This window comes from Geotrypetes seraphini, chromosome 5, assembly GCF_902459505.1.
Source record: "Geotrypetes seraphini chromosome 5, aGeoSer1.1, whole genome shotgun sequence".
NCBI lineage: Eukaryota > Metazoa > Chordata > Amphibia > Gymnophiona > Dermophiidae > Geotrypetes > Geotrypetes seraphini.
This window is the reverse complement of record NC_047088.1, coordinates 163624085-163642084: the sequence shown is the minus strand read 5'-3', so window position 1 is coordinate 163642084 and position 18000 is coordinate 163624085. Positions and strand designations below refer to the sequence as shown.

At 45.9% G+C, this 18000-nt stretch overlaps 1 protein-coding gene across 2 annotated transcripts in view; it reads right to left on the bottom strand.

The window, feature by feature from the left end:
• Positions 1 to 18000, bottom strand: part of LOC117361173 (translational activator of cytochrome c oxidase 1) — a 111566-nt gene that overhangs the window by 27107 nt on the left and 66459 nt on the right. For both annotated transcript variants that reach the window (XM_033946154.1, XM_033946155.1), the window contains exon 5: positions 8329 to 8506. In XM_033946154.1, coding sequence (XP_033802045.1) covers positions 8329 to 8506 — 178 coding nt within the window. The remainder of the gene's footprint in view (positions 1 to 8328; positions 8507 to 18000) is intronic.

Below are 18000 nucleotides of genomic sequence, written 5' to 3'. Positions count from 1 at the left end.
TTATTAGGTAAATAATAGACTCGTGATAAAGGAGGTAATGAATCTTCTGAGGCCCCCAAAACTTCAAGAAAATATCTTTTAAACATTTCTCTAGGAGGTGTCAGTGGAAGCTTAGGAAAATTAATGATTCTTAAGTTATTGTATCTGGAGTTATTTTCTAAGTTCTCCATTTTTCTTCTAAGATTGATATTGTCTTTCATTAAAGATTCCTGTAATTGTTTGGATGATTTAATATCTTGTTCAAGCTTTTGAACAGAGGAATTAGAGGCAGACATATCTTTTCTCAGTTCTTTAAGTTCAGTAGAATGTTGAGATAATTTCCCCTCAATTAACTGAAGTTTGGGACTTATGGTCTTCACTAGTCCGGCCATAAGATCCCATAGTGAGTCCAGAGTTACTTCTGAGGGTTTGTCCAGAGAAATTACAGGTAAAGAAAAGTCATAGTGCTCACCGTCCAGTTGAATAACTTGACGCTGTCCCTGAAGGTTAACTCGCCTCTCAGATGATTCCCCCTCAGCTTCTTCAAAGGAGCTCTTATCCATAGGAGCTCCTGTCAGCAGGCTCTGTGATGGACTACTTGCCTCAGGGGAAGACAAGACCCCGACCTCCGGGGTTACCTTACCCCTTGGAGAGCTGCTTAGCTGAGGTTGCGGGGGCGGCGCCCTAACGTCGGGGCTCAAAGATGTCTCCAATCCCGGAGGAATCTCCACGGCCTCACTGACGCCGCTACTCCTCTGCGGGCCTCCCTCCGACGCCGAAAAAATACCCTGCATCCGCCTGATGAGTTCCCCGATGTCACCAGCCACGGGGGTGGCCGTGGGCCGCGAGGCACCAGCGGTGCTACGGCCCCTCCGTTTAGGCATCGGGTAAGTAAAAGAACCGCTTAAAACTTGTTTGAAAATTGTTTGAAGAAAAATCTTCAGAGCGGGATCTCAGCGCGTCCAGCCAGACGCCATCTTGGATCTCGGTAGGAATTGAATACAATTAAAGCAGCTTCCATCACTCCACAAAATCATACCAACTTACCACCTCTACTTCAAAGAATAAAACAGCCCAGGAATAAATGGGTCACAGTAGGCTCAGGAAGACTGCGACATGTAACACAGAAACATCCACCTTCACTAATATTACCTCTACAGAATTCCTTCGCTCCACTAGTGCACTGCGATACTCAAGAAAACAGAAGTGAGGTGGGACTGGAACCAATGAAGGTAACAAGAGAACAAGCGCACCCTAAGCACAAATAAAAAAGCCAAAAACAGAAAACTATAACTGTTGGGGGATTCCATCATCAGAGGCATTAACCTTGGAACACAAGGCGAGGAGACCAAAATAGTGAAATGTCTTCCAGGATCCTCAGCTACCAGGAGTTCCAGGCAAATACAGACTATAATTAAGGAAGAAACTAAGGATTTTAACACTGATGTTATTATCCATCTGGGAACAAATGACCTAGCCAACAACTCTACACTTGCAGCACAGAAAGCTTTTCGGGAGCTTGGTGAGGGTTTGAAACCTTTTGTAAAGACTTTAGCTTTTTCTGAAATACTGCCTGCATATGGAAAGGGAGAGCAAAGAGTGAAAAACACAGAGGACTTTAATAGATGGCTCAAAGTCTGGTGTCATCAAGAAGGCTTCAGGTACATAGGAGGATGGAGAAATACATGGAAGGACAAGAAGCTATATTGCACTAATGGGTTACATATTACTACAGCAGGAAAAAGAAACCCTTGCAGAGAAATTTAGACAATATGTTTCTAGGCATTTAAACTAGAAGGTGGGGGTGGTGTATGTATGAAGGACAATTATAGAGACCACCCCCAGCAAAAGAAAAGATGTGATAGTAGTAAAGATTGCAGCATAAACAATATCAGCAACTCATTTCTTAGTATTGCAACAGAAAGGGAAACGAAACAAAAATCCATACGAAAAAGGAGATTACCGCTGAAAAATAGCTGGAAAGCGATGACCACAAATGCTCGCAGTCTAAGCAACAAAGTTCATGATCTGCAAGCCCTGATGTTAGAGGCAGATCTAGATATTGTCGTTATCACAGAGACATGGTTCAGTGAATCACATGGATGGGATGCAAACCTTACCAGAATATAATCTTTTTAGGGAGGACAGAGATTGTCAAAAAAGTTGAGGAGTAGCTCTCTATGTAAAGATCAATATCCAAGTGACCGAAATGCAAGGGACCTGGGGAGAAGCACTTGAGCAATAGAATATCTAAGGATGCAAGGGAAAGAACCTTTTTCTTCAGGCTTCTTCTGATACTTAAGAAGACTCTTGATTTATGGTTTAATTTGCCCGTCAGTTAATGTATATTGGGCAAACTTTACAGTTTTAAAACCAGGATTTTTGACCACCACTCCATTATTCTAACAAAAAAGAAGTTGATCTTTTAACCAGACACTGTATGAAAGAGAAACATTTATTTACTGAATTTAAATGTGTTGTTCTTGAACACATTCCTTTCTCAGTGAGGTGTGGAAATAGTAGAAAGAAACTGCACCAATGTGAACAAAGATGGATTTTTTTCAGAACACTCTATGGCCATTTGGATTAAATAAAAAAAAAATCGAATGGTGTGCTTTTTACTAACTTATGATGTCATACAGGAAGTAAGAGCCCCGGAAGTGAGTTCAGAGCTTGCTACTTCTACTTCCTGGTTATTCTGTGCCGTTGTGCACGTTTGAAGCTGATGTTTAACTTTTTGGCTGTGAAAGCTGTTTGGTGAACTTCTAAAGGAGAATACTGTGGCTGTTGGAACTTTTTGAGAATCCCTGAAGAAACCAAATGTGTTGGTGAAACAAGTGCTTGTTGAAGGCTTTGGCTATGCTGTGGACTTGACTGTGTGCTGTGAGAATTTTTGCCTGCCATTGAAAAAAGAAGACGTAGCAATTCATACTTGTGGAGTTCCTTCAGTTCTGTCCTCTGGTGCCAAAGCTAAGTACAGTAAAACAATGGATTGCAAATAACTTGGTTTGCACGCGTTTTGCAAGACAAGCAAAACATTTGATTAAATTTTAACTTGATATACAAATGTCTATACAAGTACATAAAGTATACACATCACAATTGAGCCGATGGTTCTTCTCTCTCTGACACTGCAAGAGTGTAGTGACTGTTCTAAATGAGCGAGGTCTTGCAATACAAGTATGTATAGTATTTTGTATTAAAATTTTTGGGTTGTGGAACGAATCATCTGAGTTTCCATTATTTCCTATGGGGAAATTCGCTTTGACATATGAGAGCTTTGGATTACAACCATGCTTCTGGAACGAATTATGCTCGCAAACCAAGGCTTTACTATATTTTGCTTCCTTGTTCAGTAATGTTGCATTTAGAACTTTATATTTCATATATTTATTCATAAAAAGTTTAAAAATATATATATACTGTGCACAGTAGTAGGGTTTTCCCTTTTAAATCTTTTTACATTGTGCTGCGGGTGGTGGGAGTTTTTTGCCTATGATAAGAAAAGAATGCCAGCTGTGAATCATCAATGATTGCTGCATATTTAAAACGTTTTTGAGGCCTTTTCTCCACCTGTTTTTGAATTTCAATGTTGGATCTTAGAGAGGTAGCCTAGTGCTGGTGAGTGACATTTTTTGGAATCATTTGGATTTTACTGTCACTACTCTTTTTGATCTTGAGAGACGTTTAAATATCTAAGTGATGTAAATGCTCATAAGTCGAGTTTCTTTCATTTGAAAGGAAGCTCTGGAATGAGTGGGCATAGGATGAAGTTAAGAGGTAATAGGCTCAGGAGTAATCTAAGGAAATACTTTTTACAGAAAGGCTGGTAGATGCAAGGAACAGTGTCCTGGAAGAAGTAGTGAAGACAGACATTGTCTGAATTCAAACAGGCGTGGAAAAGGCACGTGGGATCTCTTAAGAGAGAGGAAAAGATAATGGTTACTGCGGATGGGCTTGGTGGTGGCTGGCTGACAGTTGAGCTCTCTCCTCGGAACATCATCTATTAAGCTTTTAAGCAACAATTCTTCATCTATTTAATTATAAAATCCTCTAAAATGACATCAACCAAGCAAAAGATGCACATGGTATATGCGTTATGAGAAAAGACCAGCTGTAAATTCTGAACATCAGCAGATACTATGAGCCGTTCGCCTGCTCCTGCCTTTTGCCTACTCGCATCGTAACTGACATCTCCAGGGCTCCCAGGCCACCTCTCTTCCTCCGGGGATTGGCGTGTGAGCGAACTCCGCCCCCCAGAAGCAGCCGGGAACCCTCCTGAACTGCGGCAGTTGAGGCGTTCGCCTGCTCCTGCCTTTTACCTGCTTGCACCGCAAATGACACCTCCAGGGCTCCCAGGCCACCTCTTTTCCTCCGGGGCTCAGCGTGTGAGCGAGCTCCGCCCCCCAGTAACAGCCGGGAACACTCCTGAACTGCGGCAGTTGAGCCGTTCACCTGCTCCTGCCTTTTGCCTACTCCCACCGATACCGGCGAATCTCACCACAACCGACTCATCCGATACCAGCAGAGTAACTTTTAACTTTTACAGTTACTACCCCAGCCGATTCAAGCTGAACAAACCCTTCGGGCAACCTAATTAGTACCGTATTTTCACGGATATAACGCGCACCATTGTAAAACGCGCACAGGGGTATAGCGCGCAGAAATCACGATGATATGTACAAAAACTTTTCTATACCGCGCTCAGGCATATAACGCGCATGCTGCCCGACTCTCCTCTGGCCACCCCGACTCTCCTTTCGCTCTCCCCGACTCTCATCTGGTTGCCCCGACTCACCCTGACTTTCGGTGCACTGCCCCGACTCTCCTCTGGTTGCCCCGACTCACCCTGACTTTCGGTGCACTGCCCCGACTCTCCTCTGGTTGCCCCGACTCACCGTTCACCCGCCCTGACTTTCGGTGCACTGCCCCGCCTCTCCGTGCCTGTCCCCCTTGAAGTCCTGTCCCCCCTTGAAGGTCTGCCTGTCCCCCCTTGAAGGTCTGCCTGTCCCCCCTTGAAGTCCTGTCCCCATCCTGAAAGCCTGATGCCCCCCCTCGACGTCCGATTCTTCTCCCCCCTCGGCAGGACCACTCGCACCCCCACCCCGAAGGACCGCCGACTCCCCGACAATATTGGGCCAGGAGGGAGCCCAAATCCTCCTGGCCACGGCGACCCCCTAACCCCACCCCGCACTACATTACGGGCAGGAGGGATCCCAGGCCCTCCTGCCCTCGACGCAAACCCCCTCCCCCCAACGACCGCCCCCCCCCCAAGAACCTCCGCCCGTCCCCCAGCCGACCCGCGACCCCCCTGGCCGACCCCCACGACACCCCCACCCGCCTTCCCCGTACTTTGTGTAGTTGGGCCAGAAGGGAGCCCAAACCCTCCTGGCCACGGCGACCCCCTAACCCCACCCCGCACTACATTACGGGCAGGAGGGATCCCAGGCCCTCCTGCCCTCGACGCAAACCCCCCTCCCTCCAACGACCGCCCCCCCCCAAGAACCTCCGACCGACCCGCGACCTCCCTGGCCGACCCCCCCACCCCCCTTCCCCGTACCTTTGGAAGTTGGCCGGACAGACGGGAGCCAAACCCGCCTGTCCGGCAGGCAGCCAACGAAGGAATGAGGCCGGATTGGCCCATCCGTCCTAAAGCTCCGCCTACTGGTGGGGCCTAAGGCGCGTGGGCCAATCAGAATAGGCCCTGGAGCCTTAGGTCCCACCTGGGGGCGCGGCCTGAGACACATGGTCGGGTTTGGCCCATGTGCCTCAGGCCGCGCCCCCAGGTGGGACCTAAGGCTCCAGGGCCTATTCTGATTGGCCCACGCGCCTTAGGCCCCACCAGTAGGCGGAGCTTTAGGACGGATGGGCCAATCCGGCCTCATTCCTTCGTTGGCTGCCTGCCGGACAGGCGGGTTTGGCTCCCGTCTGTCCGGCCAACTTCCAAAGGTACGGGGAAGGGGGGTGGGGGGGTCGGCCAGGGGGGTCGCGGGTCGGTCGGAGGTTCTTGGGGGGGGCGGTCGTTGGAGGGAGGGGGGTTTGCGTCGAGGGCAGGAGGGCCTGGGATCCCTCCTGCCCGTAATGTAGTGCGGGGTGGGGTTAGGGGGTCGCCGTGGCCAGGAGGGTTTGGGCTCCCTTCTGGCCCAACTACACAAAGTACGGGGAAGGCGGGTGGGGGTGTCGTGGGGGTCGGCCAGGGGGGTCGCGGGTCGGCTGGGGGACGGGCGGAGGTTCTTGGGGGGGGCGGTCGTTGGGGGGAGGGGGTTTGCGTCGAGGGCAGGAGGGCCTGGGATCCCTCCTGCCCGTAATGTAGTGCGGGGTGGGGTTAGGGGGTCGCCGTGGCCAGGAGGGTTTGGGCTCCCTCCTGGCCCGATATTGTTGGGGAGTCGGCGGTCCTTCGGGGTGAGGGTGTGAGTGGTCCTGCCGGGGGGGGGATGTATCGGACGTCGGGGAGTCGGCCGGGCAAGAGGGCTTGGGCTCCCTCTTGCTCCGATCGTGGATGCGGGTGCGGGTGGGAGCGCGTGCGAGCGGTCGTTCGGGGTGGGGGTGCGAGCGGTCCTGCTGGGGGGGTGAATCGGGCGTCGGGCGGGGTGGGAACTATGTTTAAAAACTTTTGTATACCGCGCTCAGGCATATAACGCGCGAGGGGTATGCGCGGTACGTAAAATCACGTATAACGCGCGCGTTATATCCGCGAAAATACGGTACTCGCATGGTTATTCATTGCATGGTTAATTCATTGCATGGTTACTCTTTACATGGTCATTCTATCAGTTGCCGACGATCCCAGCGGAATGGACTCCTCCAAGGGGGAGGCGGCGCCCAACCGTCATTACCCTTCGAGTGCTGCAACAGACGGCACGGCATTTGTGATGTTTTTATCGGGCATTGTTGGGGCAGGTCGCGTCGGTGAGGAGTGCTGAGTTGGAGCTGAAGTATGCGGGCAAGGAGATGCCTCCGGCGCAATCGCTCACCCAGCCCCACCATCGCCGTCACCCCTGTCGCCGAGAAGCCGGCAGCCAACCCGGCGCTCGCCCGCCGCTAGAGGCACCCGGCTCTGAAGCCAGCCTGGTTCTGCTGAGCAGCGTCGACTCAGAGAAGGTGCTGCAGCCGCTAGTTTCGGACATGATGAGGAGCGACCCCCACGACCACCATCGCCACCACGAGGGGGAGGCCATGGTTGGCGCCGCAAACAGTCAGAGAGACGCGAGCGGTGCCTGTCCTGAAAGGAGACAGATTCAGCGAATTTGACATGCAGGAGGAGAGAGTGAATACCTTAGACGAGTTGATGACCGGAGACTCTGGATTTGGGGCTTCCGGTTTGCTGACAAGGATCGGATGACATCTGGAGAAGTTTCGCAGCCAAAGCAGTGAAGTCATTTCAAGCTGGACTTCAGTCTTGACTGTTTGTTTTTATTTTTTCACTTTCTTTTTAGTTTATGATATTTTATTTTTAAATCTCATTCATTGTTTTGCCACTTGGTTTTTGTTTCCTATTTTATTATTTAAATTTCATTTAAATTTCCCAAGTATTCTATAGTTTCAACGGTTCTCCCTTCTGCTTCTATTTCCTATCTCATCTCTTTTTTCAACCTTTCAAAGTCCTTTAGACCATTGTAGTCTTATTAGAATGTTTATTTTCTTATTTTTTCTCTTCTATCTCTATTTTATTTTTTCATTACTCTACTAGTTGTCATTTTTCTAGGTACTTTAGTTAGAATGTGAGCCTTCGGGACAGTAAGGGAATATCTAAGTACCTATTTTACTTATAATTTTAATGTACCCTATTGTCTATTTTTCTGTAAACCGCTTAGAATCCTAACGGAGTTTAGCGGTATATAAGAAATAAATTACATTACATTACATTACATCATATTTCTATGTTTACATAACATCTTTGTCTTGATAAAGTCCTATCATTTTTGGAATGTCAGTTCATAATAAGTTCCTCCTTTGAAACCAGCAAGATTGGTAGATACTCATTCTAGAGCAGGGGTCTCAAAGAACCTCCTTGAGGGCCGCAATCCAGTCGGGTTTTCAGGATTACCCAATGAATACGCATGCAGTCTATGTGCATGCACTGCTTTCAATGCATATTCATTGGGGAAATCCTGAAAACCCGATTGCGGCCCTCAAGGAGGGACTTTGAGATCCCTGTTTTAGAGGCTTTTAAGGCTCTGAAATTCATCACACCTATATTTGCTTAAGAAGCTGAACAACTGAAAAGTCAGTAAAGATCTGAGGTTTTTAAATATATAAATAAAAATAAATGAAACACCCACCAGAGATTGTCACTTTGAGGTTGTTGGAAGTAAAAAACAAAACAAACTTTGTATTATAACACCTCACCCTCAGAGCAGTCTTCTCATCTTCATCTTCTATTTCCTTGACATCTTCTGCATTAGCTTCTATTGCCAACCCTAGTGCATGGTCTAGCTCCACAGCTTTGTTCTCTTTGTCCTCCCCACGAACCATGACAACTCCCTTCTGATCAAAACAGTGCCGTACACCATCACACAGAATGCCCCTGTACAGGAGAAACAAGCCCATTTCGAAACAAATTTAATATTCATAGATGAAAATTGTAATCCACCAAAGGACATAATTTTAATGAAAACATTTTATCAACAAATTATAAAGAACAGGTTCAGCATAAGCAGCAGTGCAAGATTCTAACAATGGTTCTGTGTCTGAATCCTGTTACGAAGGAGTAACAATGTGGTCTTCATGCTCATGCAAATTTAGATCTTTCTGCTAAGATTAGGAATTTAAGATGCACCATATAGGTCAGACTAAAGATCCATCAAGTCCAGAATCCTCTCTGACGGTGACAAATCTAGGTCACAAGTTCCAGGCAGGATCCTAAAAAGTAGATTCTTTCCTCCTTGTTCACTCTCAAAGTTAAGCAGTAGCTTTCTCAAGTCTACGTGGCTAATGGTTTAGAAACTAATCTAAACCTGGATATGTCAACTGCTTTGACCACATCATCTGGCAACAACTTCTACAATTGTGCAGTGAATAAAAAAAATATTTTTTAAAAAATGTGTTTTGTTACCTATTAGCTTCATGATATGTACCTGTGAGGCAGTGAGTAGAGTAAACACAGTTGCCCTTAAGAGAACTCTCTCAATAGGCCATATTAAAGATATCTTAGACGTCTAAGTCTGGAGGTGGGGGAAAACCCAAACAGAAAACACCAGCTCACACCACGCTGAGGGAGATTTTAGCCAGAAAATAAATAACTATATTGGAACATCCTCCCCCTACTCACCTGATCTGGCCCCCCAATGATGTTTTTCTTTACCCAAAGTTAAAGGAAATATTGAAACGAAGAAATTTTGATGACATTCAGGATATGATATCAAGAGTAATACAACAACAGCTCTGATGGGCATTCCAGAAAAAGAATTCTAAAATTGCTTTGAAGGGTGGACTAGCTACTGGGTTGGTGCATAGCTTCCCAAGGGGAGTACTTCGAAGGTGACCGTAGTGATATTCAGTAATGAAGTATGCAGCACTTTTACTAGTTTGAATTCGCAAACTTGTCAGACCATTGTATATGCAACTGTAACATTTCGTTGCATAAATTTACACAAGCCACTGAAATGGTGTTAATGTACATTTCCTGCAGTTTTGTTTTGCTTTTTTGCGTTGCATTTTCACTGCAGCATTTGTTTTTTTGCTTTGCCTTACAGATTTTTTAACCAACATGATTAAATAGTGCCATGTAAGAGCCATGAGTTGACAAAAAGTTCAGGTTGTTTTCATCTAATGTTTTCACGCAGCCTTTTCAGCATTTCCAAATAGTAAACTTGGTTAGCTGTTTGTCCAGTTGGTACAAATTCATAATGAATAATCCTTCTGATATCAAGAAAGGCTAGCAAAATCGTTTTAACTCTTGATTTGGACTGGCAGAACTTTTTTGGTCGTGGAAAATTGGCTGACTTCCATTGTGCATTTTGAGACTTTGTTTCAGGGTCGTATTGGTATACCCATGTTTCATCACCAGTGATAACATGGGCCAAAACATCATCTTGCCTCTAAAAGGTCTTGGCTCTTTGTTCATCAATGAGCTCCTTCGGGACCACTTTTACACACACCTTTCTCATACCAAGAATTTCAGTAAAGATTTTCCTAATTGTTTCTCTATCGGTTTACTTGATCTACTATGCTTCTCACAGTCAGCCGACGATTTTGACACACAATTCGACACATTTTTGCAATGGTTTTTATCAGTTCTGCTGGTTATTAGCCGCCCTGACATTTCTTCATCAGTTATGCTTTTCTCTCCCCTCAGAAAAACGATGAATCCATTTGTACATTGTCATTTTCTTCATATTATCCTCATAAACTTGGACTAACATGTCCCTGATTTCACTTCCACTCTTGCCAGTTTAACAAGAAATTTAATGTTTATTCGTTGTTCTAATTCAAACTCCAACATTCTCACAATGGCATACAAAAATACACAACAATAATGAATGTCACACATCGACACAAACACAGCTGTGAGTTATGAAACCTTAACGAGTTGTTTGTACAGTGTTGCCAACATAAGCGCAGAGGCAAGTTCGCAAACCTGTCAGACCTTGTATGTTGGACGTGCTAACCTGCTCATGCCCCCCTTTGCAGTTACACACTACAGTCATAAAATATTGACTAAATGCAGTTATGCATGTAACTGCAAATTACTGCCAATATAAATTATGACCAATTTAGCAGCTAACTTGTCAATTAAATTGGGTGTATAACTGTTGGTATTCTATAACCTGTGGGTGCAATTTTGCATGCTAAACGTAAAATTGGGTTGCAAGGAAGAAGCCTGTCCACCCTACTTGCTCCAATGAGTAGCTCCTTAAAGGGCTACTGTCCAGGCGCCCCCACCTCCCCCGGTCAAAGGGTCTGTTGTGTGGCCCTTTGTATGGAACGAGAGGACCAAAAGAAAACTCTGGACAAATCACCTAAAGTCCTCCGGGGCAGCACCATGCCACCAAGATGCCCCTGACTAGCACTGTCCGGGCCTGAGGAGTCCGGTGTGGGAGCATGCTTCACCCCTCACCCCCTCCAAGCTATCCGAGTGGGCCAGTTAAAAATGAGTCCTCCAGAGCAGCTCCCTGCTATTGAGCTACCCATGTTCGATGCAGACAAGGCCCAAGGAGTCCAGCGCTGGAGCCTTCTCCACCTCCCAGTTATTCACGCAGTTCCTATTTAGGCACTACTTGGCGTGTTATCCATGTGCTAAAGGCATGCTTGGCGTGTTATCCAGGTGCCAAAGCCGTGCTCCTTATCACGCTCCTATGCACAGCTACCTCAGTAGCGACCAGAAGAAACCTACAAGAAGTTTTTATCTGTTGCACTCATCCTCATCTTGCCCAATTTCAATCAATTCATCAATCCACTTCCATGAATCAATTTGAATCAATTCACTTTAAAAAAAAAAATCAGACTCACTGATGTAGTGATTCCTGAGTCTCCCGACCTAAAGCAACAGTAGCGGTGGTGGAGTCCAGCAGCAGAGACACAAGCTGGGGCCTTCCTTCTACAATGTCACTGATGACATCACTGATGACACGGCAAAGGGAAGCCTTGGAGGTCAGGCCGCGAAAAGCCCATTTATTGCCTGTTTCTGCCCGCTGGCCTCTGCCACCACTGCTGCTGCCTTAGGAGGCCCCCCTGTAGGCTGCTGGGCCCTGCTGTACCACATGAGCAGGTTGCAGGGATGACATATTCTACACACTCCCTGAGCTTTGGATCATGTGGCTTCTGGGAGATTCTGATGCCCTAGAGCCCTGGGCTGCATTGGAAGAAAAATATTGTTTGGGGCTGAACAAACACTAACACTAGCTGATGAATAAAAAAAAGGTTGAGCAGGTCCCAAATTTGCAATCACTAATATAGAAGATATACGTATCTAATAATAAACCTTCATTAAAGGGACACTGTGGAGAGGAACCCAAAAAAGCAGTAATACCCTGACTGAGCGATCCTGCACGTGCACCGCTGACAGCAGAAGCCTGGTTCTCCCATTCACTTCTATAACAGTTACAGTGAGCCTCTTCAGAGGCAAGCCTCATCAAAGCGGGGATACTGAAACAGTTGTCAGTGGCGCATATGGAGGATTGCTTCGTCAGGGTATTACTGCTTTTTTGGGTTCCTCTCCAAAGTGTCTCTTTAAAATTGTTTTTGATATTTTTTACTTTTTTCTTTTTTTTTTAAAGTTATGTCTCCTTTAAAAACAGATATAACATACATAACTGAGGCAAGCCAATTGGCAATTTCATGTTATTAAAAATTACCTTTCCTTCTCAATCTGCAGCCATCCAAAATGTGGAAAATCAACCACCCATCTTCCTGTCTGTACATCTTAGCTTCAATGCCAGACAATTTACTTGCTGCTTTTGGTTTTCCTTGAACTGGGAAGTTTTTAATTACATTGCTGTGTTGAGTGGGTCCTCACTTGTTGCATATTAATTACATGTAGCAGATATTCCAAATATCAGATTCAGTCACTTCCATGGCCCTCCCTAGCTCACTCATAATTTATCAAGATTTGAAGAGGGTGTGAGAGCTGAGTTTGGAGAACCTTGGTGAACCTAACACCCAATAAAGTGCAAAAAAGTCATTTATAGGTTAAAAAAAAAATCTCCTGCAGCTGATTGTGATTTGTGATGGGGAAGTTCTGTGAGGGGTAGATTTCTTTCAATGAGATATACATTTAAATGCTGAGGGTCAACATGATGATGGCTCTAGCATGTTACTGAATACATCATAAGTGTCAGCCCAGCCTTGCATTGCTGGCTGTCAGCATTTTCTGGTGGCCTGGCCAATGTTGGCAAAAGCCTATGGGAGATCATATCAGTTATGTCTTATCTTGGGGCATGTCACTGCAGACAGCCTCAGAATGCCTAAATTACATCTAAAGTATCAGTGATTAAAAGTAACAAAAGACCTTGGTACAGTTAAGAGGTGCTAAGATTGCTAAGATGTACTAATGTCTGGTGCTTAAGATGGACAGCTTAAGATAGACAGCTGCATAATTAATCAGAAACCATTGTCTAGAGCAGTGTATCTCAAACTGTGTGCCGAGGCACACTCGTGTGCCTTCTGAGATTCCAAGTGTGCCGCGGTACACTGAGGAGGAAGAGAGGCGCCTACCAGCTGACTTCCCTACGCGGTACAGAGTCAGCACTGCCCGATTCACCACAGGCCTGCATGTTTCCCCTTTCTTTCTAGTGTCCTCCGGCTTCCCCCATGGACTCCCGGTCTCACCTTCAAAGCTAATTACAGCAGCCGGCAGCGGATCGTTGGTAGGTAAAATGATTTTATTTTCAATATAGTGATTGAAATGTGTCAGTTTTGAGAATTTATATCTGCTGTGTATATTGTATGTATATGGAAAAAATTGCATTACAATTAGTAAAGGGGTTGGGATCTGGAGCTGAGGTTGGGTGGGCCTATAGAGGTCTGTGGTTGTGGTGCTCAGTTGATATTTGGGGGTTCTTATCTTGTAGTTGAGATACACTGCTGTAGGAAATCAGCTAGCACCAGTGCCTCTCCTCTCCGGCCCTCTTCCCTGCTGGCACCCCCTACTGGCGTTTCAGAGCCCATCTGGAGGGCCTCTACACATGCCTAGATGTTGACATGATGATATCACGCATATGCATGATGTCATCACGGTGACATTTGCGCACTTCTGGGTGCCTCAAGCCGTGGCCACTATCTTTAGTGTGCCCCGGCTCAAGAAAGTTTGAGATACTTGTCGAGTGATTAACAATAACTCTAGTCTCTCTCTTTCAAACAGTTTACAAAAGATAGGGGTACTTAACAGCAATAGATTCTATTTTTAGAACAGGTCTCAAATCTATAAATATGACGTGAAATCTTTTCTCTCTCTCTCTCTCTCTCTGGAACTTGGACCCTTGGAAACCCCCCCCCCCCTTCTCTCTGGACCCTGGTCTAAGCCTGGACCACTCTCTCTCTCTCTCTTTCCTCTTGTCTTCTCACAGAGAGACTCTCACCTATCCAGACATACATTAATGCAGGTAAACTGTCCTTTCTCTCTCACACACACACAAGCAGTCTCTGAATCCACTCTGTATTTGTAAAGCTTATTTTGTTTCTTTCTGTACATTTGTAACCCAGCATAAGCTTGATGCATCTATCTAAACATTGCCTTTCTGTAATATTAAGCCTATTTCTGCACATTATATTCTTTATGCAATCACTCTTGGCTGTCCTCGTCATCAATTTCACTTCCTACTGAATCTTCTATGAGGTATTGAACCCAGGGCCAGGCGGATTGTAAGGCCACCACCTTGTGTCATTGGGGGCTTTGTCTGCTGCAACATCACCCCTCCAAAGCCTTACATTTTGGGTGGGAGCTCATCCTTACAATAGGCTGCTGTTATTTACAAATTTGTAAAAAAAAAAATAAAATCTTAATCTCACTGAAAAAAAATCTACCCCTCACCTGCAGAACTGCCCCATCACAAATCACAATCAGCTGCAGGAGATTTTATTATAAATGACTTTTTTGCACTTTATTGGGTGTTAGGTTCACCAAGGCTCTCCAAACTCAGCTCTCACACCCTCTTCAAATCTTAATAAATTACTGCAGTCTAAGAAAAAGACTAGTGGGATTTTTGACACCTTGTTTAATAAACCAGTGTATCAATATCTGGTTCGATGGAAGCAGTTGCAATTCTCAATGAGTGCTCAAGATGGATTAAAAACTAGCTGGAGCATACGAAACAGAGAGTGGGGGTAATTGGACAATACTCGGACTGGAAGAGCGTCACAAGTAGGGTGCCACAGGGCTTAGTGCTTGGACCCGTACTCTTCAACATCTTTATAAACAATCTGGACATTGGTACGACGAGTGAGGTGATTAAATTTGCAAACAATACGAAGTTATTCAAAGTAGTGAAGACTCAGGGGGATTGCGAAGATCTGCAACGTGACATAATCAAGCTCAAGAAATGGGCATCGACATGGCAAATGAGGTTCAACGTGGATAAGTGTAAAGTGATGCATGTCGGTAACAAAAATCTCATGCACAAATACAGGATGTCCGGGATGGTACTTGGAGAGATCTCCCAGGAAAGAGACTTGGGAGTTCTGATCAACAAGTTGATGAAGCCGTCCGCGCAATGTGTGGCGGAGGCGGCAAAAAGGGCGAACAGAAAGCTAGGAATGATAAAGAAGGAGATCACAAACAGATCAGAGAAGGTTAGCATGCCGCTGTACCGGGCCATGGTGTGCCCTCACCTGGAGTACTGGTCGCCATACATGAAGGAGGACACGGTACTACTCGAAAGGGACCAGAAAAGAGCGACTAAAATGGTTAAGGGGCTGGAGGAGTTGCCGTACAGTGAGAGATTGGAGAAACTGAGCCTCTTCTCTCTTGAAAAGAGGAGACTGAGAGGGGACATGATCGAAACATTCAAAATATTGAAGGGAATAGACTTAGCAGATAAAGACAGATTGTTCACCCTCTGTAAGGTAAGGAAAACGAGAAGGCACTCTCTAAAGTTGAAAGGGGATAGATTCTGTACAAACGTAAAGAAGTTCTTCTTCACCCAGAGAGTGGTAGAAAACTGGAACGCTCTTCCGGAGTCTGTTATAGGGGAAAACATCCTCCAGGGATTCAAGACAAAGTTGGACAAGTTCATGCTGAACTGGAATGTACACAGGTGAGGCTGGACTCATTTAGAGCACTGGTCTTTGACCTGGGGGCCGCCGCGTAAGTGGACTGCTGGGCAGGATCGACCACTGGTCTGACCCAGCAGCGGCAATTCTTATGTTCACCTAATCCTACTGGTCCTACAAACGAAAAGGGTCATACACTAAACTTCATAATGGTTAATCCACAGCACATGATTTCCTCAGTCAACTGGTCTCCTGTTCCCTGGTCAGACCACTTCCAACTTGCCTTCAACATTGAACTATACATGAGAAACATCTCCCAAGAATTTCAGCAGAAAACATATCCTCACCAGAGGTAAAATAGATCCCACCCAATTCTGACGTAAAGTCACAGAACAGCTACAGTTATACATTGATACATCACAAATCTGACTGCCCACTAGAACACGTTCACCTCTCATGTTCTGGACTCTGTTGCTTCACTAAGCTACCGCACTATATGCTCTACTAAACATGCACCACAGTACACATTGGGCTAGATTCACTAACCTTCTATCCGTGTCCAATATGTTTCCGTTTGCATGCAGGCCAATGAATTCACTTAAAGCCTGCATGCAAATGGGGGCGATCGTTGGCACACCCCTCACCGACCACACGGATCGCTAGAGAGCGAACCTTGAGCATGCGCAGACCATCTTCCTTGCCTATAGATGGGCTGCGCATGCTCTCAGTAGGAAACTTTTTTTTTTTTTTTTGCAAGCCTGTGGTTTTAACCTGCTTTAAGCTTGCGGGTTAAAACTTTGGACTTGCACTGCGGGTAAGAGCAGGTGAGTCAGGGAAGGGCGGCCAGAGCAAGAGAATCAGGATCAGGATAGAGAAGAGAGTAAGGCGGCCAGAGCAGGAGAATCAGGGCAGAGAAGAGAGCAGGGCGGCCAGAGCAGGAGAATTGGAGCAGAGAGCAAGGTTTTAGCACAAGCGACTTGTCCTCACCAGTCGCTAGTTTTTTGATCAGCCAGCCAGTCGGTGTGCCAGAAGAAGTTTTGTGAATCGCATCCTTCCTGCTTTGCATGCTTATTCCCCTCATTTGCATGCACGGATTGGGATCGCATTGGTACACAGGTTAGTGAATCGGGTCAGAGGGAAATCGGGTCACAAAGGACTTGCAAACCGATCGGTACACGATCTGTTTACTTAGTGAATCTAGCCTATTATCTCTTAAAATGGAAAAGCAACAGGAGGCAATGGGAAAAAAAGTCAATCCCCGGAAAACAGGCTGCTGTAGAAGACTGCAACTAATTCATACAAATATCAAGCAGTGGTGTAGCAAGGGTGAGTGCACCCGGGATGGTGGTGCCTCTCCCCCGCCCTCTTCTCAAACCCTCCTGTCGCTTGTGCACCCCTCTTCCCTTCCCCATACCTCTTTAATTTTCTCATCGAAAGCAGCATTACGAACTGGCTGCCTGCTTCATGTCAGCTCTCCCTCTGACGTTACTTCCTGGGTGCAGAAACTAGAAGTAACGTCAGAGACAGCCGACAGTGATGCAGGCAGAAAATTTGTGAAACTGCTATTGCCAAGAAAATTAAAGAGGTAAGAGGAAAGGGAAGGGGCACATGTGCATGGCAAGAGGGATGGAGAGGAGGATGGGATCCAGCGTCCCCACCAAAATGGCGCCACTGATACCAAGTAGCAGAAACAAACAAAAAAAGTACTTTGCTACTGAAATCGAAACTGGCAACTTAGACTCCAAGCAACTCTTCTGCATTATGCGCACGCTAACTACCCCCTCCCCCCCCCCCCCCGCACTTGGTCTGTCCAAACTCTCATCTCAACCGAGCGTTCAGAAATTAGCTGATTACGTCAAGATGATATTGTACAGATAACCAGCATTTCCAAGCTCGACTCACCATATACACCCATTGCAGATGACTCGTGCCCTGCAGACAGAATCTGGATTACCTTCCCCCTATAACCATGCACCACACTCCTCACTAAACTATTCACATGCAGCAGTACCCTTGACACATTCCCCAATAAATTATATGTGAATGCCCCAGACACTATTGTTTAAAGGATAACCAGATTTCTCAATTCCTTACTCCACAATGGGAGCCTACCATGCCAAATGGACCTTATAGCCTTATCTCTCATTCCCAGAGTGCAGACCTACCCATTCCATCAAACTACAGGCTAATCGCAGGAAATCTGATTCTGACCATACTACTCGAAACCATAGCCTGCAAACAACTGAACAAATATGTGGAACACTCTTGCCTACACCCAACCTAATATGGTTTCAGAGCCCAGCAAAGCACTGAACTGCTACTTCTTGCACTTACAACCAATATCAAGCAATCATTAAACAAAGGAAAACAAGC